Consider the following 26,361-nt stretch of genomic DNA (forward strand, 5'->3'; position numbering starts at 1 on the left):
ATGGGAATATACTGACTGAGATGGAATGAGTAAAGGAAAAATCTTGCAAACGAGCATCAATCCAAAGAGCTTAGCGCTCATGAGCTGTCTGCCGCGACAGGGCAAACAACGGGGGGCTGGTTGAGGCATGGCACACACAGTACACACATGTTGGTGTGTAAAGTGCGTTGATGCTAAGTGTTTCAATATTTCAATGACATCAAAGTTTTGTTTTTGTTTTTTTGTTTATAGTTGCCACTTGGGTGGTTTGATGGTGTGGCATGATCTGCTTTACAATGACCTCATTGTTGGTCATTTCAAAAGAAAGGCACCTCAGCTTCATTCGGCTTCTGACATCGTTATTCAGACTCGATCAGAACAGCTTCATGGAGGAGGAAGGGGATATTGCCTGGCTGAGTGTTGCTTGTGACAGGATGTCCACGGGCATGAAAAAGTATGACACATTGCCCCAGATAAGTGAGTCTTGGAGAGGTTTCCATCACTTTCACCTGTGTGCACTTGTTCACCACATAGAGCCAAAGGGGGAACATCTAGCACCTGAAAAAATGACCGTGTTTGTTTTCTGGAGCGCGCATGTGCTTGTGTGTGCATGCGTTTGTGTGTTTGAGAGACCGCCAGACAGACAAACATGGGACATCATGCCAACATCATGACAGAGTGTGCCATGTGTGTTTTGAGATTCATTCTGTCTATCGTGGTCACCGTGCCAACTGAGAGTTTGCCGAGCAGCCAGGTCAACAGACTGACATGTTGCCGTAGCAACAGCAACACACTCCGTCCTCCTATATGCCAAGTGGTAAATACAGAATTAAGAAGTCTTTGAAAAGAAAAGAAGAGAAAAATAGTACTAAGCTGACACACAGATGGAGTCGGGTTCCTTCTGTATTTCCCTTCCAAGAGCTGACTTGAGCCACTCGAAATGTGATTTTGTGCATTTTTTTTTATGTGAATTGCATCCGATTTCCAGAAAACCCAGACTCCTGACAGAGCATCATTTTATAGAGCTTAAGAGTGTGCGGCGGCAGGAAATAGAATGCATAGCTCCCTGCTGGTTTTCTTTCCAAAGAATAAGCCAACACACACTCACTCCTGTTTTGACTGCTTTCCGGGGGGGTTCTGAGCCTGTGTTCAGATGTAGAACTTTCTACAAATGTTTTTCCACTGTTGATCCAGCTGTATGAAAAGCAACCATTTTTAGCCTTCAGCTTGGATAGGTTTCATAGCCTGGAGCTAAAGAACCTGACAAAGTCATGAATAGATGGAAACTTTCGAACCAAATCTCTCCTGTGAAAAAAAAAAAGTGGAATAATTCACCAGAAACTGCTTAACTAATTGCTGGTCTGCATTCCATCAAGTAACCATTATTGTAAACATAATAGGACATGACTTTTGCTTATTATCTAAAGAGGTCTATAAATACAATGATTTATTTGTTCTATGCCAAAACTCCGCGAAACAAATCGAACAGAAATTCAACAATGGTGCTTGAGGAGAATGGTGCTCAATGATGGCCCCAGCTTGCTTGTTCTGCCTAGGAAAGAAAAATACTGTCAATATTTGTGGTCTGTCTAACCACAACCATCATGTTGTGCAAAAAATATTGTGGGGTGGATTATAAAACGCTGTAATATATATAGATTGATAGATAGATATCCAACTTAAGGTCTACAGTGTATCTACTAGTGAAACAATTCAGCCCACTTGCGGAACAGTGTCTTACTTGTCACATTTTTTCCACTACTGCCTTTCTGACCTTTCTGGTCATGGACCTTTCTGCACACGAGTAGGATAACTGCGACCATATGTTACTTGTGAGACAAAACTGCTTAAAACTACATCTGAATGCTATATATAAATTTGACTTGTGAAGTGCTAGATGTTTAGTGGTATAATGTTATAATGTCACTTGTGTTACCAGTAACATGCAGTTTTCAACTAGTACACATTTGTGCCTTGCTAGGAATATGTACTTTGCACATAGTTGTCCTACTTGTATGAAAATGTATCCTCGTAGTGAAGACAAACAGCGACATGGAACTCAAAGTGAATATCAAGGATGTGGAATAAATGCTTCAACGGCTTTCCATTAGTCTGTGGTTACCCATAACACGTGAAGGAGGAAAAAAAATAAAAAGTTACCAGAGGTCTGCGGACAAGCTAAGAGTGGTTAAACTGCTTTCTCTCAGTGCGTATCATTCACTTTATTATGAATTCACTTTAAGACGGACATTACGTTGCTTGTGGTGTTTGATTGCTGGTTTGGAAAAATCATCTGCTTAACCTGCTGTCCCCTCGACATGTACAGTATATATTATATTTGTTGTCCTCGTGTCTTCGAATATTACAGTTTTAATCCCTCCAATAACAGCCTCGCATGTTAAGACGTGACACCATCTTGACGTCCCTGATTTTCTTTTTCCAAGCAGGTCTGAAACATTTTTCTGATGACTTTGCCGACTCATTTCTTATTTTGGTTTTCACAATGGTGACTGCAGGGTCACCTAGTGTTGAAAGTAAGAAGTACAATGCACACCACCGCATACTGAGTGCAGACCATAGTACAGGACGGTACATGTTATTTTTCGAATGTGCTGCAGGAGATAAAAAAGGATCTGCCAGATTTTGGACAGGCCTGAATGAGAATCTACCGATTCAGAGCTGGGCTACATTTTACCGAATAAGACTACTAAATGCTTCCAATAATTTGATTTTCGACTCGAACTTTATTATGATTCCTCCTCGTTAGGTATTGAAGTGAATCTTTCAAATCATAGATTTCAGTTGTTTGGATTTGTTTGAGCAGAAATCAGAGGACAGGAAAGTAAGGGGAAAAGCTGGAATCATATTTTCATGTTCTCAACTGATCCCCTCATTCTTTCCACCCTATTATGCATATTTTGGTTCAGGAGTGTGGAAAATGTTGCTGAGTATCCTTCATGACTGCCTCGGAATTGGAGAGCAGGCAAGGATAAAGTTATTAAGCAGCACGTGAGAGGCTGAGTTCACCAATCCTCCATTCTGCCCGCCAACCCACACTCCTGTTTTGTGTTGTAAAAGAATAATAGAACAGTAACTTCAAAATATATCATTCAGCCGCTCACACCTTCGTTACTAACCTAGTAACCCAACACATAATACATCCATCCATCCATCTATTTTCTGTTCTGCTTTATCCTCGCAAGTGTCACGGGGGGTACTGGAGCCCATCCCAGCTGTCTTCGGGCAGTAGGCGAGGGACAACCTGAATCGGTTCCCAGCCAATTGCAGGGCACACAGAGACAAACAACCATGCGCACTCACACTCACACCTAGGGACAATTTAGTGTGTTCAATCAGCCTGCCATGCATGTTTTTGGAATAGGGGAGGAAACCGGAGTACCCGGAGAAAACCCACACAGGCCCGGGGAGAACATGCAAACTCCACACAGGGAGGCCGGAGCTGGAATTGAACCCGGTAACCGCTGCACTGTGAGGTCGACGCGCTAACCACTGGACCACCAGGCCGCCCATACATAATACAGTATTACAAATATTAACTGGCCAGTGGCTAAACACAATTCATAGGACACAGATATAATAAATTATAGGCTATTTTCGTTTTGTTTGGAGTGTTTAGAATACTAAATAAAATTAAATTATTGTTATTATTAGAGGTAAGCGTGGCTCGGGCCTTCTGTGTAGAGTTTAGGTTTTCCCCTTGTGCTTGTGTGAATTTTCTCCCACTATTCTGGCTTCTTCCCACATTTCCAAAATGGTGTGAATTTCCATCCATCCATGAATCAATTTTCCTGAACCACTTATTCACACTTGGTCCGCGGGCGTGATGGAGCCTATCCCAAGTGTCATTGGGCGAGAGGGAATGCATTCTTTTTTTTTGTGCGGCACCGTCCCACTTGTCCAGCAGAGATCACTGTGTCTACAAAATATCATCAAAACGTGCTCCGTATTAAAATCCTCACCTCGTCCACGTGCTGGATGACACTTTGCCGATAACTGTGGGGACTTTCCCAAGGTGTGTGCCGATGGAAATTCAAATGTAGGTTGATGAGAAGTATATATGGATCGCTTGCTGTGGAAAACCATTTCCTCATAATTCCCGGACAGCAACGGATCATTAAAGGAGTGGTTCTAATCTTGACCTGACTAATCCTTCCATTCACGTCTCGTAATATTTATGGGTGACAGCATTGTTTGCCTTCCTGGTTCAGACATTTTTTTCCAACTTTATATTAAATGATATTCTGCCTATATATCTGTTTGAGGAAATTGCCTCAAAATAATCAAAGAGGAAGTGAAAGGAAACTGTGTTTTTGTTTATTTGTTTGTTTGTTTGATTGTTTGTTTTGAGTGATTGTCATTGTTCATTGTTCCTCTCAGACCCCACTATGCCAATGCTCTATTTTTCCCATGTCTCAACCTTGACCTTTCCTCGGTCTCACCAGTGACAAACGAAGAGAAAAACAAACAGGTGTCTGGTATCAGTGTGGCTCGACTTTTGACAGAAACTCATCTGTCCTGACCACTGATCGATGTGGTTTCATTTGGCGTGCTGCCATGTGTAGAATTACAAGAACTAATGAGGTTGTTGTTTTTGTTGAGGAATTTACGTGCAGGCTCCGAGAAAGGCACATCCGTTTTGGCCTAACGGGGTCACATAATCAGGTGGAATTATCACCAGCATAACAATAAAGTGTACTAAAATGAAAGATCCTTGCTATCTTTTATATTTCACAGACAAAACTAAAAGTGTGTGTTACAGAAGAATTTCTGAATTGGACCCTCGTGCCTAATGAAGCGTCCAGTGAGTGGAAAGAGCCATAAATACTCAAGAGTCTGTGAGTACCAATCTCCTTCGTCAACTGGACTCTAAAATGGTAGCATTGTGAGGTAGGAAGGACAAAGAAAACACAATGAGCGGTGGCTTAATAAACGTGCCAGCAACCTGTCATCAGCTTCAGTGCGCGCATTCTTTCCTGCACATGTGGTGTTTTGATTACTGCTTTCAGACAAAGCCAGCAGGACTTCCTACAGGAAGAAAACAACGGAAGGAGACTGAAGATCAACAACCGAGTCGCTGGTAAACAGATGAAATCGTAAGGAAAAATGAACCCCCCCCCCCGCTAGTTCCTGTTTGTGGTGTCCACATGATGCAATGACATATGAAAGAGCTTATTATGGTTTAATTTATACGGTACTTACTAGATAGAAGTAGGCCTAATTCAGAGTCATTTATAATGACGCTGAGCTGTTTTTAGATCACTTATTTGGAAATGCATCTTTATTTTGTTTTACGTGATTCATTTTTTTTGGCAGGTGATTGGGGAAAGAGGAGGGAAAAGATCAAAGTTTTATTGTTGGTCCGTCCCACTGCTGTTGAGTACAAATGCAGCAGAGTAGAGCTGAGACGGCATTCCACCCCTCTGACGACTGAGCTCACACACGCACACATGCCTACACAAACACACACACTGTTCCATGCGCCCACGTCACACACTCATCATACCGCTCTCTTGAGGAAGCTCAGACTAGTATAAGGAGATGCTGGCGGCTGGCAGACAAAGTAAGTCCGCTCTCATTCTCTCTCTCATTTTATCCTTGTTGTCATCGCCATTCTAGAGTCTGCCTCACTTCATTTGTCTCCCGCACTCTGCTGTGTCACTGTGAAAGCAGGCACTGCGTTCTCACATGGGGTGACTTTTAAAACTTTTCGCTCAGTATGCATTGCACACACCTTGCGCCTCTTTCTCCCTCACACACGCGCACACAGATACTCTCTTTCTTTTCTCTGCATGTGAGCCAAGGCACAAGTAAGAGCTGAGCTCATTTGCATGTTGGAGCACGGCCAGAAGGGCAAGCTTTGTCTTTACATGGGAACAACAGAGTTAGGCCTGTGAATGTTGATTCTCTATTTATGGCCTCCACGCAACTCTGTTGACTATGCTTGGTTAACTATAGCAGCTAGGGTGCCGGTAGAGAATTGCTACCTGTCTTGCAGACATGACACACCTGCAGATATAGTATCTTAGATGCATGACATCAGACAGACTATATCAATACATTTTTGTAAATCACTTTTAAAAACATGGGGGGCTGGGGGGGATTCCTTTGGCTTTCAACCTGGCATGGGGATGCTGGTTTTTGTCATTTGATTTGACTTTGTGTAATTTGTTTACTTTTTACATGTTACATCATTTATTGAAGACATCAAACCGCCACTCACTGTGTGTTTGCGGTAATTACGATTAATTTTGCAACACTAAGTGAAAATCCAAATTGGCATCATAATTATCGTACTGCTCCAAGAGCCCCACAGACGTTAAAGGGCATGCCCGTTGAAAGCTTTAGCTTAATGCTATCAATCCAAATCTGGCTCACACGTGGCCACACCTGATGCCCTAAAGTAGGGCCTGATGTTTCAACACTATTTACCTCCTTCCAACAGCAATTGGCTGAGTCTTATCACACAGCTCAATTGCTATTGGCTACATCTCAGTCGCTCTTTTTGAATTTCTATTTACACACTTTGAAGGAGGAAGGCGTTTGCTTTTCTGGGAATGGGCTTTTTGAGGACTTCCCGCGGTAATAACTAACTGGGCTGTTAATGGCTACCTAGCAATGCCGTGTGTGTCTGTGTGTGTGTGTTGGTGAACTACTGAAACTATGTGTGTTTGTATTTATGAGTAAATGTGTGAGTCAAAATGTGTGTATAAGAGCTCATTTACCTGATGGTGAAGAAGAAGCACCTGTGGCTAAAGACAAACCGTGCCACGGTTTACTTTCTGGACGTGGATTTGACACCTCTGTCAGATAGGAGGATTTTCATTTTGGCTGTAGATATGCAAGTCATATGTTTAAAAAAAAAAGGCTTTTTTTTCGAATGCATTTCCAATACCTTCTCACTGTATGCACAGTAAAAAAAAGAAAATCCACACACGCATTTGAACGCTATGGTGTGAAAGGTGAAATCGTTGAGGTAGCAATCATCTTTCTCTCTCATCTTTCTTCTCAAATCACAGCAGCAGCCTTCAGTATATACCACTGATCAGGACACATTGCACCTTCAACTCAAGAGAGTCCAACATATTCTCTCTGGTCTGAGGAGGAAGCCAAAGGATAGCAGGGCTTTACCTGATCCTTGCCTTATTCAGAGAGGAGGAAACCTGAGCACAAAAACCGGGGCAAGCCATGATAAGCAGCTACCACTGAAACAAGAGACTGTGAACCTAGCGACTTCGGCACTGACAGCTGGTTGCGGTGCTTGAAGAAGAGTGTCAGGATGCTTGCTAAAATCCTGGAGGAGATGTGGGTTGAGCCGGAGGTTCTGGCGGCGCTGAGTGAAGAGCAGAAGAGGATCCTCTTCCTCAAAATGAGAGAGGAGCAAGTACGCCGTTGGAAGGAGAGGGAGGAACGGCAAGAAGAAGACAAAAGAAAGCCAAAGAAAGGTAACATTGCTTAAACATGACTTCATGTTCACTAGAAACTGGGAAAAGCAATACAGGTTGACAAATACGTCACATTTAAAGCAACAATCGTTATTTAGACAGGATCCAATATTTCCAGGTTGTTTAATTTGTCAGCTTTCTCCTACTTATTCCACCTTTTCTATGTTATTTTGGCAACCACAAATCTTTACAGGGTTCTTCATGGTTTATTATGTCAACTCTCGCATGTGTTCACCAAAATCCCTACCTGCAGTCCTTGCTTTGCAGTGTGTGTGTGTGTGTGTGTGTGTGCGCATGTATGTGTGTGCGCATGTATGTGTGTGTGACTGATAGCTTCCATCAGCGTAAGTCGAATAGGTTTACCAGTTTGCAGCTGAGTAAGATTGACTAACCCCTGTGGTTTCAACCATATATTAAATTACAGTCTTTGTTTACCCAACCTCTGCCACATCACCTGAGGCAACCAAGTCTGTGTTACACGACACGCATCTTTTGTTGCTTGTGATGTGCATGGCAAAAACCAAATACATAATAAAAACTTTACAATAGAATTAGGATTTCTTTTAATAATAAATGTACTTTTGACTTAAATTTATTTATTTAAAATAAAATAATAATGAAGGTAACAATTAAAGAAACGAAAACAAAACACAACAACAATATGTATGTCCCGTCCAGTGTGTACCACATCTTCAGCCTGATGTTAGCCTAGATGGGCTCCAGTTCACGACCCAGCTTGCGAACCTCAGGTCCATGACCAACCTCAGAAAACAGGCTTGCTGTTTGGTCGTTACCTGAGTAACTGTGATGTCATTTTTATTTTCTGGTCACCCCCAGAGATTGATATAAACAGGTGGATTTTAAATTCATATTCCAGAAGCACTATTTTTAATCAGAACCTTGAGTTTAGACTAGTGAGGCGCATACAGCATATTACTGAAATGTAGATTTTAGGCTTGACTCCCCCCTTGATATACAGTACTGTAAAACAAGCAACAACCCTACCTTTGTTGTCCTCTCAAGCAGTGACCATTTTAATCATCAAGCTTCTTTTTTTTTTTTGAAAAAAAGGCAAGTGCAATACCTAGAAAGAACGAATGAAAAAGGGCAAGTTATTAAGCATCAGTTAAAAATAATAACAATAATTTTCACTTTCCCTGTTGTTTTGATATTTATTTTTGTATGTGTGTTGAATGGAATTGTAAATTTGAAATGTTCAAAAGGTTATGCTTAAAGTGAAATCATATTTGTTAAAATGGGTATCGTTTGGATTGATATGACACAAGAAAGTCTCAAAGATTTTGTGATCGAGATAGGATTAAATATTTTACATGTACCTGTATTCATATTTTAAACATTTTGGAAATTAATCATGTTCCTGATCAATACACAAACTTTGCCACCATTCTTTTGTACCAACTATAAATTCAGAACAATGGATATGAAAAAAACTATCAAAATGTAAAAAAAATAATCATAATAACAAAGAAAAGAGGGAAGAAAAAATGTTCCAATATAATATCACAACACAATTTAAAGTCCACTTTAAGATTCGGCCAGGGCACGAATAATTTTGGTCTTACATGCAGGTGTGTTTTATACAAACAGCAATGCTGCATTCATAAATTCGTTTGGGTGCACGCTTAACAAAGAACGAGAGCGTTAAATCTGCAAGTAAAAGGCCAAGGGGGCAGAAATAATCTGCAAGCAAGGACAAAGAGGCTGCCGGAGGAATAAATTTGTAGGACAGCACCATCTTCTGGAAACAAGTCGTCATAACAATCCATGAGGCGACGTGCTCGACTCGATTTCCCTTTTTTTGTTGTTGTTTGTTTGCAGCCACCAACAAGCACGTGAGCTGGCTCCTCGGTCGTGATGGAGATGTGTGTGTCCGTGTGATTGGAGAAGAGGACGAGTTCAGGTCCTCCAAACTTCTCCAGAACCTTCTCAATAACAGGTTAGCACCCACAAAGTCACGTGAGGAACTGTCATTCGCATTATTTTTATGGAATGAAAGTCGATTTTGGAAATCCCAGCATCAACGTCGAAAATGGCTAATGACTGCAGATTATTCGTGATAAAATAGAAAGCATTTGGAAATAGCTACATTAATAAAAAAAAAACACATTAAATTAAGATCTCGATGACAATGTCCAGTGTACGTGTTTGTCTTGTAAGAGAGTTCAGTCCTTTTTGTTTATTTAAACATGAGTTCATATAAAAACAGTCATTTTTGTCAACATCCTATTAAATCCTTCCAAGGCGCAACACTGAAAAAAATGCCACTTGGCTGCGAAAGTAATCAGTGTACAGCTCGTGCAACAGTGTAAATTTAGTGCCCCATCAAAATAACTCAATACCTAGACATTGTCGAAACAGCTAACTAAGAACAACAGTGACAAGACCCCTGAGTGAAAAAGTCCAAATTGGGCCCAAAGTGTCAATTTGTTTGTGTGGCCAGCATTATGTTCCAGCCTTGTCTTAACCCTCTTGGACATGAAGTTCACCAGAGCTTTATTTCCACCAGAACCCTCTTTCACTCCTCCATGATAACATCACTGAGCAACTCACTTTTGTGCCATAATGAGAGAACTCACGCTCGCTGTCATGTTGGCTCTTGATCCTCAGTCAGCACATTCCACATAGATTCCTGCCGCCCTTCAACCCAGCACGTGACCACATGACATCACTTAGCCTTTGATAAAATGACAACAGCAAACTAAAGTTAAGGGGTTAGCTTGCCGTCCACTCATCCCTTATTGGATTATTCAAGTTATTTGCTAAATGAGTCATTGGAGGAGTGATTCAAAGGCTGTTGTGACTGACTGTCTGCTGACCGTCCTCTGATGACGACTGTTGCGGAACAGGCTCCATCCTGATAATATGAATGGCATCCAGACAGCAGACACGCAGGCAGGAAAAAACGCCCGGCAGCTTGGATTTAAAGAAGAAACCCAGCTCGCCCTCACTGATGACGCGGCTGTGAGTTAATGTGTTTGTGTTGGCTGTTTAAGTTAAGATAATGTGATAACCACCACTGATTGTAACATTGTGCTTTCTTTGCACACAGAATGACCCCGACTCACCAAACGCCCAATCGTCTGAGGATGAGATGGACGGCTACAGCGCAGATGACGACCTGAAAGACCCCGGCCAGAGCAGTGACAGTGAATCAGGCAGCAGCTCGGACAATCTCAGTGACTGGGCTCCTCTCTACAGGCCCCATCTTAGTAGCCATGGCAACAAACCAGCACTCAAAGCCCAGCTGTTAGACGCAGAAAGGGTCAGCCCACAGGCCAGAGGTGAGAAAACCAAAGAGCACTGATGGTGACAACAAACTGCCAATGTTCAGTTCTCTTATAGGTACAAAATACTGATTGATTAAAAGCAAACGTGGTAAAAATCCAACAAAATGTGTCGTTAGTTTAGCATGTTGACCCTGCATCAAATGAAAATCTTGTCAAATGCATCACTTTACCCTGCTCTGAAACTTATCACGATCGTGTGACGATCCATCAATCCATTAATGGTTTTTTATCCCACTTGACTGGTCGCCAGCCAATGGCATTGCACATATAGACAACTGCAGGCACATGCTAATACTGTATACTCCATTCGAAGACTATTGTTCCAGTACATGGGTATGTATAAAAACTGTACAGGTTTGACCATTTGTTTACAAAACAACAGCAGTTTGAAGCCTATTTTGTTGTTAAATTTCAGAGATAATGGGAGACAATCAAGCTATTGTTGCATCTGTGCCAGCAACATGTACATTTACTGCAGTACCACTGTGCTACTGCATCTAGCGTGGTTTGGTTTCATTCCATACAGAGGTCTTCAGAGCCATACAAATGCCCATGAGTGTTGTGCCATTGCCAACTACATGAATGAAATGCATCTTACAGAGTTGTCAGTCGTTAACAGGGTTGTTTTGACAATGCTGCATGTAAAATGTAAAAACAAACAAACAAACAAAAAAGAACTGAAAATCATTTCCACTTTTGTGAGTCCTTGTCATAGGCTACGTTTTAAACTTTTTAAAGTGAATGTAAGACAGTGGTTTGTTTGGGGTAATGTTCCACTGTGTCTTGACAAAATATATAACTGTGCCATCATCATGCATCAAACCAACACATTTCTAAAGTAAGATTAAAGCAATAAGGCATGGTGGACTAAATCAGTTAGGTCTTAGAACACATCCTTGTGAAGGTTCACATTTTGCAAATTTGTTGCAGGCAGTGAAGCACTGCAAATAATAATGTTTCAGACCTTAGCCTTGTTTATTTATTACTTTCCCCACTTCCAATCAGGTTAGGACATTATGTAAAATATAAGTTTTAAAAAAGAGCACAATGCTGTGCATATTCTTTTCAACCCATATTCAAGTGAATACACTGCAAAGATAAGATCTTTCATGTTCAAACTGATTATTAGACTAAATGAATTAGGTCTTAGAACGCATCCTTGTGGAGTTGCACATTTTGCGATTTCACTGCAGGCTGTGAAGCACTGCAAATAATGTTTCAGACCGTAGCCTTCTTTATTAATTATTTTCCCCAATTCAGTTGTTCAATAGCAAGGATGCGCTGAGGTATACCACTTTGTGAGCAACTGTGTGCTGTGGTCTGATGAATCCGCATTCCAGATTGATTTTGGAAATCATGGATGTCCTATCCTCCAGGCCAAAGAGGAAAAGAACCATCCACATTGTTACTTGTGCAAAGTTCAAAAGAGTTGGTAGGTGTTGGTGCCCATGGCATGAGCAACCTACACATCTGTGACAGCACCATTAATGTTGAAAAGGTACATATTGGATTTGGGGCAGCATATCCTATCCAAACAATGTCCTTTTCAGTGACATCCATGCTTATTTCAGCAAGAAAATAGCGAGCCACATAATGAATGCATGTGTTACAATAAGCAGTATAGTATTAGACTGGCCTGTCCTGCTAGCAGTTTAGACTGTGTCTCCCGTTGTAAGCATGTGTCTCATGATGAAGCGCAAAATCCAACAACGGAGACCTCAGACTGTTGAGCTACAAAAGAAATTGGGAAAATTAGTGTCCTTAAAATGCTTAATGAGTGTTGTTAAAAGGATATGCAAGACAGTGATTAACATGACCCTGTCCAAACATGTTACAGGCATCAAAATCCAAATCTGTGAACATTTGAAAGTAAATAGATAAATAAATAAATACAGGGTCTTTTTTAATGTATTAAATTGAATATAGGTCGAAAATGATTTACGTTTTACCCAATGTCCCAACTTCATTTGAATACGGATTTGTACAATAAACAATTACAGGTTTTCTTGTTTTTTTATTCTCATACCTCACCTGCATAATTGCAAGTAGGTACTTAAGCCGACAGTGTCATTCTGACTTTTTTTTAATTAATGTTGTCATTACTTTCCTTCTCAGATGGCTTAATTGTTCAAGAGAATAAGTCAGAATATGGAGGCAGAGTGGCCCAGCTCAGGAAAGCCTTTGGATCTGTTCCTTCTCATAGCTTCAGTAAGCCTCCGTTGCCTGCAAAACCTGCTCATCTACTGACCAGAGGCACATCACTGATCCATTAACATGCCGCTCGGCCTGCTGTGAAACAATGCTGTGGCCCCAAAGAGACTGATGAACTGAATCATGTCATGAGTACTGTGCAAAGAGTAACTCCAGACTTAAGACATCTGTGATCCAGCTCAAGGCCACATGAAGGCGGAACAGGACCCTGACTCGAACCCCAAAGTTCAATTGGGCATGGAGTAATATGCAGAGAGCTCAATCACCATCTTGGACAACTTTCAAATGAAATCTAATAACCAGCAGCGCTTTGTTTTCATGGTACAAGTATTCTTGTGTTTATGGTGGGTTCGCATGTGAAGTATCATACTCGAAAATAACCTACTCTAAAGTGCTTGAACAAATGATTTGACAGTGTGACGGTGTTTAAATACAATGATCCCAGCAATTCTGAGTTTTAGTGCACTGAGATGATAGGACAGATCAAGTAATGTCATCTTACTACTTCATTCTTCAACTCAAACAGAAAGACAAATGTCCACTCAAAGGATAGAAGTCAAATAATTCAAAGAAACTGCTCAATAGCTACAACAAACACAAAACAAGAGGACCTTTTTGCATGAACATCATTATGGTGTGTACAGTTCACTCAGTGGCCCAAAATTTCAGGTACTTGTATATCTGCACAAGCCGATTCATGGACAATGCAAAGCACAAGTAGGATACAGCTATTAAATAAATAAATATTCAACCGGCTCGCCATAACAGTGCAAGTGTGTTGAACCTTCACAGCACTTTCATTTGTTGTCAAGTGGACTGGTTAGCACAGCCAGGATAAACCGTGAATGCCAAATATTTACAGACCAAACTCCACTGTGTCCCTTTCGGGTGTTCAGAAAAAAAAAAAAACAACCTCAAAACAAAAGGTGTTGTAGCATGGCATGAGCAAGCATTGCCATTGAGTATGTGGAAGATGACTAGTATTAAGTGTTGCTTTCTCATGTGTTTAAATTGTCCCCGCGAAATTGAACATAGATGGTTTTTATCAGGGGTGTCAAACTAATTTTTTGTCGCTTGCCACATTATAATTCCCAGTACCCTTGGAGGGCTGTTATGACTGTGAAACCATATAAGGAAGTCAAGAATGATGGTATATTTTGACTTTAAAATGGCGCCGCGTGAGTGGCTGCCTTTCCAGCAGCTCCTATATTTTGTTGTTCTACTTCTTCCTTTCATAACTTTGCTGTTGTGAATCGGGAATTTCTCCATTGCGAGACTAATAAAGGTTTTCTTATCGTATCTTATTCAACTGTAGTTTAAGTTACTGTCATGAGGGTTTTGGTAACAAGAAAACTTACAATGGCTCTCTTGTATATTACATATGAAAATTTGAAATTTTGGTTAAATTTTTAGCAAGCATCATAGAAGTCAACATGTTTGATTTGCTTTCGTGGGCCACATCATATGATGTGGCGGGCCAGATCTGGCCCCCGGGCCTTGAGTTTGACACTTGTGACTTATAAGATGGGGAGAAAAATGACACAATACTTGTCTTTATTATATATTCTTCTGATGTTGTGTGTCTCGAGACGACATTCTGTGTGTGTGTGTGTGTATGTGTGTGTGTGTGTGTGTGTGTGTGTGTGTGTGTGTGTGTGTGTGTTGGAGTGAGGGGGGGGGGGGGGTTCCAATAGTGTTAGACAAGGAGGTTGTTGATAGTGGCCGGCTCTCACAACGATTATCTATTCAGCAAGAAAACAGCCCACCAGAGATCAAACAGAGAGCACACAAAGCTGATTAGCATGTGGTTAAGACGCAGAGACAGAGGGCGAGACGCTCGAGGAGACGGAGCAAATGCCAGTTGGGTCACGGGGAAGCAACACGTCAGAGCCGACTCATTAAAGCTCCTCAGCATTCCCTCACCACCTCCACACCCTCAGCCTCAGGATTTGGCGTCTGCGTGTGTGCATGTGTGTGTGTGTGTGCGTGCATGTATGCGTCCGCCCCATATCTTGGATCATGTGACTAGACGCGCGCACACAGTGTGAAAAGGCCCACTATATTTAGCAGGGCAGTGTAGGGTTTCCCAGCCAGGCATTGTGGAGAGAGCGGTCAACTTTGCCGCATAAGAAAGTGAACACATATCAAGTGTGAGAGGCAAGAGTGTGCAGGTGCTTTTAAAAAAAAATGTATGCCCCAGTAGGAGAAATCGGGACACTTCTCAAGTGATGTGACAATGCACCTGTCAAAGATCACATGCTGTACACCTGAGACCATTTCCTTCCATAATGAAGTAATCGTGGCGAAACAGGAGTTCAGATTGCCAAGTTGCAGCTCTCAGTTGGACATAATGCCTTATTTCTCACATCTGTTTAAAATTAAATGCAATATTAAATGCATACAAAGAGTGGAATGTCATGATTGAAAATGTACTTGATGTTGTACTGTATTTAGCACCTTAACTCAGGAGTTTTTGGAGTTACGCTACCACGCAAGTTGAAGTGCGGGTGAAAAGGAGAGCAACCGTCGCTGATGCACTTTTCAGATCATTTGGGGTACAAACGGTCATAAATACGGAAGCTGCCAATGGAGAGTAAAAATATTTTGACTGGCAAATACGTTCAAACGTTCTAATGTAGTTGATTTAATTCAAACCTACTTGCGAGTACGTTCAGATGGATTTAAATACGTGCAAATGTACTGGCAAGTATGCTCAAATGTACTCACAAGTATAAACGCACGAATATAAAATGAGTACATGCCTGGTAGGAGCTGCAGAAGACCAAAACACTCAAATCAAGATATCAAAACTTCCTGTTACATCGTAAATGTGCATATTGTCCTTATCGGATGCTGCTTACTTCTGGTATATATGAAGCATCCATCCATCCATTTTCTGTTCTGCTTTATCCTCACAAGGGTCGCGGGCATGCTTGAGCCTATGCCAGCTGTCTTCGGGCAGTAGGCGGGTTACACACTGAACTGGTTGCCAGCCAATTGCAGGGGGCCATTCACGCTCACACTCACACCTAGATCGTTGCATTAACCTGCCATGCATGTTTTTGAAATGTGGGAGGAAACCGAAGTACCTGGAGAAAACCCACGCGGGCACGGGGAGAACATGCAAAGTCCACACAGGAAGGCTGGTGTCAGAATTGAATCTACTACTCCTGCTCTGTGAGGCCGACGTACTAACCAGTCGACCACCGTCCCGCCATTTCAAAAGCAATATCAGATTGTCAATGTTTATTTTTCATGAAATGATCATTTATTCTCGCTTTTGTCAGATTAAAGTGATTTCTGCGTTGGGTTTTCTGTCATTAACAGAGGGGGACCAACAATTATGTCCATGTGTATCGATGTCCATCCATCCATCCATCCATGCATTATCTGATCCGCTTATCCTCACAAGGGTCGCGGGCATGCTGCAGCCTCTCCCAGCTGTCTTTCAGTAATATTTAGTACCAGATCCCATTAGATTAGCACAGGCAATCAGATTAGATGGCTACTACTTGTACTCTACTAGTTATTTTTGTTATTTTGCATGTCAATTAATTCCAGAAAAACCCCCACATTATATTGCTGTTTGTTTTGGCACCCCCGGCAATATTGAACTTTTCTGAGCGTCTCCATGACATCTTTACAGAACATGTTTTTTGGGATGCTTCTGTCACAATACCCTCTGGCTCAAGGGGTAAAGCACACTTTACACTCCCTATTTCTTGCAGTTACAGTAACACACTGGTTCTCAAACTTTTGACACCAACTACTACCTAAATAATTGTCTCTCCAAGTACCACCATCATTATCAATATTCAAATACAACAGTATATTAGGCCTGCATCTTCATCAAAAATGAGACAAAGCACCCTCCCCCCCCCAAAAAAGTACATTTGGCATTATTTTAAGCCACTGTAGCAATATTCACAGTTTGAATATAAAAACTGTGCCTACATATAGGGGGGAGGGAGGAGATCATATAATTCAATTCAAATGTCTTGCACATTAAAATGTTTAATCAAAAATATATCTCAATAAAAGTTAGAAACAAACAAAAAAAGCCAAATAGACTTTAGGCAAGAGGTGTGGTACACCCAGTACCCGTCGTCAGCCATGTATAGTGTCACAATGTACTAAATATTTTTGTTCAATTCATTAAAAAGCCACTAATTGATTCAATTTTTTTCTGCCCCCCCCCTCCCGTCCCCAAACACACACACACACTAAAAATACAAAACAAAAACACCTACATGTCTGCTCAGTAAACAATTCTGTTTAAACTATTGATATTTGTTCAAACAACGCCTCAAGATAGCTGATGACTCTCACACGATTTGCAAACCCATGACACGTTAACTGGTTAACCGAAGCAGCGTCGCTCTTTTCTTTTCTGGAAATTAAACCAAAGGAACACTTTTTGGGAGTGAAGCGGTTTAAATGAAGCGCACGCCATTTTTACCAGAAAGATTATTTTTCCACCCACTTAGCGAGTACATTGAAATCATCTGCTTTGATTTGAATAAAGGACATGAAAATATCATAGTAAAGATTTTTCTTAGAACAGTGTGATTTTTCACCACACTACTGAAGGAAAGATGAATCTTTATTTATTGATCATTGTGATGGCTCTTGTTTTCATTTTGTTAACAACAAAGTAAACAGATTTCATGTGCGTTTCCACATTTTACAGGGATTACCGCAGACCATTGAAGAAAACTAATGAGAGTAGTATTTTATCAACCATTAGTGGTGTATGCTCATTATAAATCCAGCAAAATTACAACTCAGTTCAAGATTTATCAGTCCGTTAAAAAGGAAACGCTCTTGAGAGTGATGCAAATGGAGGAGCGAAGGCCGCTCCGAGCTGAATCCTCGGTGGTAACAATCGATTCCGCATCATGAGATGGCGTGACAAGAGGCCGTGATGAACTATCGCTGCAGGCAGGCAGACTATCAGCGTGCTTTGCGTAACTTCCTGGAGCCACGGTGTCTTTTTTTTCCCCCCACTCTGCAACCAGCAGCAGGCTAAAGATTAACAGAATTTTTTGCACACATTACCACTGAGAGAGAAGACCATCTGACATTGCCTAAAATGGCGACCAAACGTGTGAAATTGTTTTGAATGCTTCAAGAAGGACATACTGTTAGATTTTTTTTTTGGCAGGTTATAACATTTTTAATACCATGAATGTGACATGTTTTCATCAAAATACCACAAGGATCAAGAATGATGATGCACTTGGTATCCCCTATGTCTTGTCTTGCCATAACTTGCAAGCAAATGACATGCAACAACGCTCCATCTACTTCTGGGCTACAAACGAAAGGCATTGTACTTGTGGAGGCAGCACTTCCTACACTACAATGTGTGTATGTGGCAGATGGACGACTCAACACACAAATACATTGACCGATGTATTTACGACCGCGTCGATCGTTTCTCAGAGCAATCAAGTATTTGCAGCTTGTCAGAGGCTAACATACATTATAAAGTGAATTCAGAGATTTGTTTCTAACGACATAGTTTAAAGATGAAAGGTGAAAGTGTGCAAAGATTGGGAGATATGTGGCACTGAACTCTTTCGCCATTTCAGTTTTCCAGATTTTTGGGGTCTGGCTAAAGCGCCTTCCAATTACTATGAGATTTGAATGAATTCCTTTACATCAATAGCACAGCACGTTAGCCAATGCTAATTGTGTACATAAAACAAAACTAATTGCAGCTCGACTTACATTTGGCTTTGACATGACAACAGTGATGTTGCACCCATGCACATGGAGTGTTGGCTGATAAGAGTCCGTGGTTGGCAAGCTACTAGAAAATGTAGTGAGGTAAACAAGCCATTCTACATTAAATGAAGCTTAACTACCCACCAGAAATGTGGCAAGTTAAGCTACAATAAAATGACAAAGGTAGCTAACCAATTAGAAAGCTACTTCATGTCAACATGTTGTAATTGCACTTTTGGGGTATGAATAACCACATAATTCAAACTTAATACTCATGTTTCTCGTTGTTTATAGTTGCAGATGTAGTTATTTTCTTCGATTGAATGTAGCTTCTTTTTAGTTATCAAATACGGTATCAGATGAATTATTCGAAAAGACCACAACAATATGGATTTGTGACAAAAATATACTTTTCAGCTCCTTCTCATTTTTCCTACCTCTTCCTTAGTTCCCTTAACACACACGCACACACAGACACACACACACACACACACACACACGCACAACACACACACTCACACACACCTACACACACACACACACACACACACACACATACACGATTTCACCCTATTGCTGTCCAAAATATGTTGATTACTAGAGCTATGTTCGTGAAGTCATGATGACTAGCTTAGTTGCCGATTGTTGTTCGAACTTTGGGAACTAACACTGGCTGCCCTTAAATGTGTGTTGCACTTTTTGGATATTGATAGGAGCTTCCTTTTGGGGTTGCCCAGTCTACCCTGGAATGAAAAACTGTTCTGTGAGAACTTGATAAGTAACGTTGTCTCCAGCTGCACAGGTTCCATCCCACTCTGCTGTATTTTTGTCCTACACTATCTAGGACGAACATCGGTTAGGGGGATACACATGTGAAGTCAAAAAGAAGAGTTGGATTTAAGGTTAAAAACCGCCTGGGGAAATGTAGCTCCTGTGGACATACCGCACACAGTATGTGATCACCAAAGTAGCTTGACTACTCAAAAGCTATTTGATGTTGAAAACAAGGACGCTACGACCACTCGACTGAGAAATGTAGTTAAACTAGTAATGCCGCTATTTGTGACACCACTATGCCCGACAGTGATAGCATCTCTCCATAATAGCGTGTCATTCAGTGGCCGGTCTCTGGCCATCTCTTGAAAGTGGAACCAAAACTTGACACGGTCTAACCAATCACAGCAAAGGAAAAACTCATTGTGATGGAAGCACAGAATTGACAGAGACATTTTTCAGAAATAGGCACACAGCAAAAATACTGTGGATATACTTGATTGTTTAATTTCACTCTTGATGGTTAGGCATTTGCGCTAGAAAGTCATTGATTCATTTTCTGCACCGTGTTGTCCTCACAAGGGGTCACAGGTGTGCTGGAGCCTCTCCTAGCAGACTTTGGGCAAGAGGCGGGGTTCGGAATGGACTGGTGACCAGCTAATCACAGGGCACGTAGAGACAATGAAAATTTCACCGTCGAATTCGAACATAAGGACATTTTTGAGTTTTCAATGAACCTAACATGCAAAAATAATAGTAATCAATACAATAAAATAAACAAGAGCGGGGAGAACATTCATACGGCCCACTGGATGGTCAAAGGCCGGATTCAAACCCAAATTCTCAGAACTGGGCCACCTCCAGAGACACAAATACTGTATTGGTGCAGTGCTCAATCAATTAAAAAGTCACTTTTCCTGATGTTCCCCATAAATATTCACTAACGCTGACAACCATAATAATAAACATTGTTTAAATGAATCGCTCTTTGACAGTGTTAATCAAAGCCAGCATTCTCTTTGAAAAGGGAGACTTATTCATTATGTGACCCGCGAGACTGATTAGGTATTATGGTTAAAGCGCAGCAGTGACACGGAGTATTTTATTCTTGTAAAACCACTTTTTTGGAGAGAGCATTTGTAATGTATCTTTATTTAGGTGTCCCTAATATTGCGGCTGCTCAGTGTAACATTTGACAAGGACAAAATCAATCTATTACTCTATAACCATTTACGGGTGGGTGAGGCTGTTTTTAGATGTTGGCCTCATCTAAATCCATCTTTAATAGCTTAAAAGGTCAAAGGTCAAGAGTCCCCTTTGGCCCCAGTGTCACCAAAATACAACCAGAGGGCAGATGAGGCTGAACTTTTCAAGGAAGTAGAGGCATCTGCGTGGGGGGGGGGGTACCGCAGTGGGCTCTCCCCATGAGAGGCCAAGTGGTGAGGCCTCACGGCTCTGAGGTTTGGAGTTTGAATCTCTGCTCCCGCCTGTTTGCATGATCAAGCTGTGCTTGCACGGATTTACCTCCACCCAAAACCATGAAAGACTCAAAATCAACCTGATGTGAGTATGAATGTTTGTTTGTCGATATGCGTCTTGTCATTGACTGGCGACTAGTCCAGGGTGTACCGCACCACGCACTCACAGTCAGTTGGAACAGGCCCCAGCACACGCGCGCAAGTATGGACGGGCACAATAGAAAATTGACAGAGTGTCGCGGTTTTAAAAGATGCTACGTTGTGTCCGACATTTTGCCACACAATGAGACGCAGAGGCCAGGACTGGAAAGGTCTGGCTGGCGAGTGGGGGTCCGCCCCGCCTCCAGCGCAGGTTGCAGCGTGCAGGCTGGCAAAGTATTGCACTGCAGTGCGAGAAGAGTTGCTGCCAACATATGCAGGCGCCACGGGGTTGCTTGATTGCACGCACCGAGCGGCACCGACTGACGCGACCGCCATTCGTTCCACCCGGCACGCACTCACGCGCCTCACTGTCTCAATGCATTTCTATCACCTTCATCACTCTACTCTCAGGAACTCACACTCATCTCTTCTCTTTCTTTGTTTGGCCCACGTTATCTCCATCCCCTGCTGTCCATCTCCCCGCGTGTCAATCTTTCTCTTTTTTCCCCTCCTGTGGCCTGCTTTTCATCCCTCCCAGTTTCACCCTCTCCAATACCCCGGCCCCCACCCCCACCTCCCTCTCTGCCCTTCACCAAGTCTCTTTCAAGCCCCCCTACGCAACCCCGTTCACCCTCCACCTTCTCTCCCTCTCCCTGGATCCGCTTTCGACCCCCACCCCTCCTCTTCCCCCTCCTCCACCCACCCCTCCCTGTCCCCTGTTCAATCCCTTTTCCTCCCCCTTTCTTTCCTGCCATCTTGCAGGCCAGTGGAGCCAGACTGCAGGCGTTCAGGGAGTCACTGGACCTGCTGGGCAGCGGGTGACACAGATTTCCGGTGTGTGTGTGTGTGTGTGTGTGTGTGTGCGTGCGTGCAGAAAAAAAGGGCGGGGGATTAGGCTCCAAATCACTAGAAAGGGACCGACGAGGGGTGGGGGGCTGCAGCTCCAAGAATGTTGCTGTTGTGCGAGAGCCGCAGAAAGATGAGTGTGAGGACTTGGAAGCTTGTGTGTTTGTCATTCAGAGCGAGTGTTGTAATTGCATGATGTTGGAGCTCGCTGCTGTTCTCCATGAGTTGGCAGTGTCCTGCATTGGCTGGCGTGCTGCGCCTCTCTCTCTCTTTCGCCTGACAAACACACACACACAACCCCCCACCCCCACAGATGCACGCACACACACACACGGTCCTTCTGCGATCCCCCTGACTGAAGGCGCACAGGAAGTGCAGCCGTGGCCCAATTATAGCGTGACACCTCAGGCCGACCGTTGCCATGGTTACGTCTTCCCTGAGGTCCCCTGGAGTGTGGCGCTGAGGAAGAAGGTCTTATCACATCAGCCATCGTTACGGCAACAAGCGAAAAACCCACACGGCCCAGCCTGCTCTGAGATCTTTCTTATGTGGAGTTGTGAATAAAAAACACATTGCGTCACAATGTGTGCGTGGTTGTGAATGGAGATTGTTTGTGATGTGTGTCAGCTGAGGTGTGCTCGTCAAGCAGCGTGGAGGTGTGAGTGTGTGTGTCTGTGGGGTGGTGATAAGGCTCTCTGCCACGCCATTAGGTGACTCATAATCCACACACACACACACATGCGTGCACATGTATCAGCGGAAGCACGGTGGCCAACGAACACATACCCCCAATTAAATATGAGTACAAGCGTGTAGACAACCGCGCATGGCCAATTTCTTTTATTTCAAAAGGGCAAACAGATCTATACAGTACAAGTTGCACATGAAATAATTTAGACGACTCGCTTTACTGATGATGCGGTAACAACAGAATTGAGAGTCCCTGTTGGAAACAAAACATTTGGCTCTTTTTTTTTTCTTCTTCTTCTTTCTTTTTAAACGGCTGCAACACAATACATCCAAACTGGAAAGGGATGTAAAAAAGACATAATGTTTTTTCCCCCGATATTTACAGTCTATTTACAGCTTTTTTTTTTTGTCATCGGCGATACAGTGACACATTGGTGTCCTCTCACTCTCTCTCTCTTGATCACTCTCTCTCTCTCTCTCTCTCTCTCTCTCTCTCTCTCTCGGTCACTCTCTCTCTCTCTCCTCTCCTCTCCAATTCACTGATTGTCAAAAGAAAGGATGGGAACGAGTGAGAACATTCTTGAAGAGGTGCAGCTCTGCACTAAACATCATGTCCACGTCTTTGAACCACCATGGTGTCCAGTGTGCGTCTACTGTGTGTGTGTGTGTGTGTGTGTGTGTGCGTGTGCGTGCGTGTTTTGCACTTCAGCTCCTCAACAATCATCCAAGCAGGATCCTGTGACAAATGCAACAAACGTTACTATCCATCCAAGGCGCCGCTGCTTCTCTCCTGCGCCAGGCCCAAAGAAAAGTCGGAACCTCTGAGGTCAAATGCGGACACTCTGCCCTCAAACCCAGGACCTCCCGGCTTCCTCTTCAGCTCCTCGCACTTCCTGTATTTACAGATCTGGTGTCCCCTCTTACGATTGCGGCAGCTGCTGCACTGTTCGCAGTTCGTCTGACGCCGACACGGAACGCACTCTCCGCACCGCTTCCTCTTCCTCCTGCTGCCGCCGCCGCCGCCGCCACCGCCCAGAGAGCCGGGAGAGTGACCCTCGGCCACCAGGCCCTCAATGCCCTCGGCCCCCATTGCCGTGCTCCTCCAGTGGCCTCCCCCCATCTGGAACCCAGCGAGAGGCAAGAGAGTGGGGCTGAAAGGGAACCAGGCACCCAGGTAGGGCTGGATGTCTGTCCTGCATCCGGGAGAGTCCTCTTCCTCCTCATCAGGCCCGGATCCTCCTCCCTCGCCGCCCCCCTTGCCTCCCTTCACCTCCGCCACGTCCCTTTTCGCCGGCTGGCTGCTCTGCGCACCCGAGCTGGCCTGCTCTGTGGCGGTGGGGGTCAGTGCCAGCAGCCCGGCGCGCATCAGCAGCTCTGCGGCATGGGCCAGGTGTAGCCCGCTGGGCGACTCCCACATGTCGGGCCAGGAGGGGGCCCGGCGAGGTTTAGTGGGGCCGGGTGGGGCCGCCTGCTGCTGGGCCGGGGAGGGTTGGATCAGGCCTTTGACGTCCATGCCTTGGGAAGGGCTGGTGATGTAATGGGACAGGCCGTAGGGGTGGCTGGAGCGCTTGAGGCTGGGTCTCAGTGGCTCGTTGGGGATTTTAGCACTGCTGTTGGCTTGATCTGGCGAGGAAGGGCCAGCAATGTCTACTGCTGTGGACATAGCCGTGAATGTGGGCGGCGGTTTGTGTCCTTGCGTGTGCGCCGGAGGGGGGGAAGAGAGGAGAGGTGAGGTGAGGGAGAGAGGGATTGACGCCGGCGCGCAGAGTTGACAACTGTCCTGTTCCTTCAGCCAAAATGGCAAGCCTTGGCCTGTGTCCTTATTCCCATTCTCTGCAGCAGCCGTGGAGTCCTGAGGAGCAACACATGAACAGAGCGAAGGGAGGAGGGTTAAGAATAGAAATGTGGGGGGAGAGAAAAAAAAAAGCAGAGTAAACACAGCAGGCTAACATAGCTCAAGCGGTGCTTAGAATGTGACAAATGCATAACAATAACGTCGTCATCATAATAATGTCAATTGTTTGAAAAGAAAGCTTCCTAAAAGAAGCTAACCGGCTCCTACGAGCACGAGCGCATGTGTTGCAGCTGATTTCCGCATACAGGAGGTTAGTATCCCTTTAAGGATTTCACGGTATATCAATGCAATCAATAACAGAGCGACAACAATATGCAAAGATATGCGCATATGCGCAGGTCAAATGTGGAGCGCGCTTTTCAAATACATTTTGACGACTGCTCTTATGTGTGCCAGCCATGCTTATGTGGCTTTCCGGGGTAACACTACACACAGAAGCGTCCAAAAACAAGGCTGTCTTTTGTCTGCTGTCGACGACGAGCAGCGGCGAGGTGCGCAACGATGCGGTGGCAGTGGATAGAGAGGGGAAAAAAAACAAGCAGGCTATATTCCGTGGACACGTTTATGGACAAATTCGGTGTTAATCAAGCAATGGATACACGTAGCAGTCACCCGAGAGTCCGGAGGAGTGTTTTTTGCGTGGATTGGCGAGGCTTGTCGGTGTTTTCGGGCCGGGTTGAGGTTACCTAAAACGACGACGTTCGGCCGACGCCACGGCGCGCTGACCACAGTCCGAGTGGTCGCTGCGACACGCACGGAAGGCGACAGCACAAAGCAGCGGCAACCAACCAGGAAGTAGCGTGGAAACGTCTCGTCTTACCTTCTAAAACGCTCGTTCGAACGCCGCTGTCAAAATAAAAAAGCTTCGATGAAGTCATGAACTAATGGCGTTGGTGCTGGTTGTAGCGTACACAGACGGCCGAGCTGCCGATTCCTCCTCCACCTCTCCGTCCCGGAGGGTCTGCAAACACTCGGCACGGAATTTGGGGGCGTCGCTCAAAATGCGAAGTGGACTCGGCGGCGGCAGTCCGACACCGCCGTGGCGTGGTGGTCGTCGTGGTCACGACGAGCCACGGAAATGCATGCAAACGTTTCAACATGCGGATGGAAGTCAGCACTTTAACACCTAGACGTGAAGAAAAGCAGGCATGAAACACCCCCACTGGCCCGTCTGTTGTCACCCGGGTTGTTACTTATTATGTGACAGCGATTTAAAAAAAGTAAAATGTTGTTTTGCAGGTTACCATTTCAACAAATGTTCACACAAAGTTTGCATCACTTTGCTTAAGTACTCTATCATGTTAAGCTCGGACCCCGCTCCCTCCCTTTCATGGTATTTATTTACTTTGTTCATCTGCCTATGCCAGCGGTGTATAGTGACAGACACAACAGCTAGTTACATTTCACCTAACATAGTTGTCATTTTTGGTTGCCAGTGCGCCGGGGTATTTTTCTTGAGTAAAATGTGTGTGATTTATGACATGTGTGCCCTGGCTCATTAACAGTAGGAAAACACTGAGATAGATGACGTCAACATTGATGGAAGGGAGGGGGCGGGGGTGAAATTGTTACCTATCTGTTTTGAACAGAAATGTGTTAACTAAATGTCTGCAACAACGGATTTAATTTCAATTCATTTTGGATCCTCAGTTGACCTGTTATAATGTACTTTGTATACGTGCATACATTGGGTGGTGTATGTTTTATTAACACTTAAGGTATTAGATTGGATCTATGTGTAAACGCAAGTGCAAACTGCATACAAATAACAATTTGTATAGTTATATTTTTATAATTATTGATAGTACGTATTCGGAGATAGATTTGTCTGCTTTGGTCGTGTCAACACAGATGCAGCTGAGGGCTTGCGCGTTCTATTAAATCTA

General features: G+C 43.6%; 2 protein-coding genes across 3 annotated transcripts; one reads left to right on the forward strand and one right to left on the reverse strand.

Moving 5' to 3' along the window:
* The first annotated feature begins 5,394 nt into the window (after positions 1-5,394).
* LOC147208644 (uncharacterized) lies at positions 5,395-14,265 on the forward strand. 2 transcript variants are annotated; one of them, XM_086138660.1, is made up of 6 exons: positions 5,395-5,560; positions 7,017-7,442; positions 9,282-9,399; positions 10,310-10,424; positions 10,513-10,744; positions 12,866-14,265. In XM_086138660.1, exons 2-6 carry the CDS (start codon positions 7,277-7,279, stop codon positions 13,021-13,023), a joined length of 789 nt encoding a protein of 262 aa, XP_085994786.1. In that variant the 5' UTR covers positions 5,395-5,560; positions 7,017-7,276; the 3' UTR covers positions 13,024-14,265. The 2 variants fall into 2 exon arrangements, with proteins under 2 accessions (XP_085994786.1, XP_085994794.1); XM_086138668.1 differs by having other exon boundaries at positions 7,020-7,442.
* An 8,490-nt stretch (positions 14,266-22,755) lies between these two features.
* Positions 22,756-25,864, reverse strand: LOC147208645 (uncharacterized). Its single transcript, XM_086138679.1, has 2 exons — positions 25,296-25,864; positions 22,756-24,472 (listed from the first exon to the last, which is right to left on the reverse strand). The coding sequence occupies exon 2, from the start codon at positions 24,281-24,283 to the stop codon at positions 23,381-23,383; it is 903 nt and encodes a 300-aa protein (XP_085994805.1). The 5' UTR covers positions 24,284-24,472; positions 25,296-25,864; the 3' UTR covers positions 22,756-23,380.
* Positions 25,865-26,361: the final 497 nt, after the last annotated feature.

The sequence above is a fragment of the Hippocampus guttulatus genome, chromosome 2, assembly GCF_054856545.1.
Source record: "Hippocampus guttulatus isolate MCC_2025c chromosome 2, RoL_Hgut_1.0, whole genome shotgun sequence".
In the NCBI taxonomy this organism is placed as follows: Eukaryota; Metazoa; Chordata; class Actinopteri; order Syngnathiformes; family Syngnathidae; genus Hippocampus; species Hippocampus guttulatus.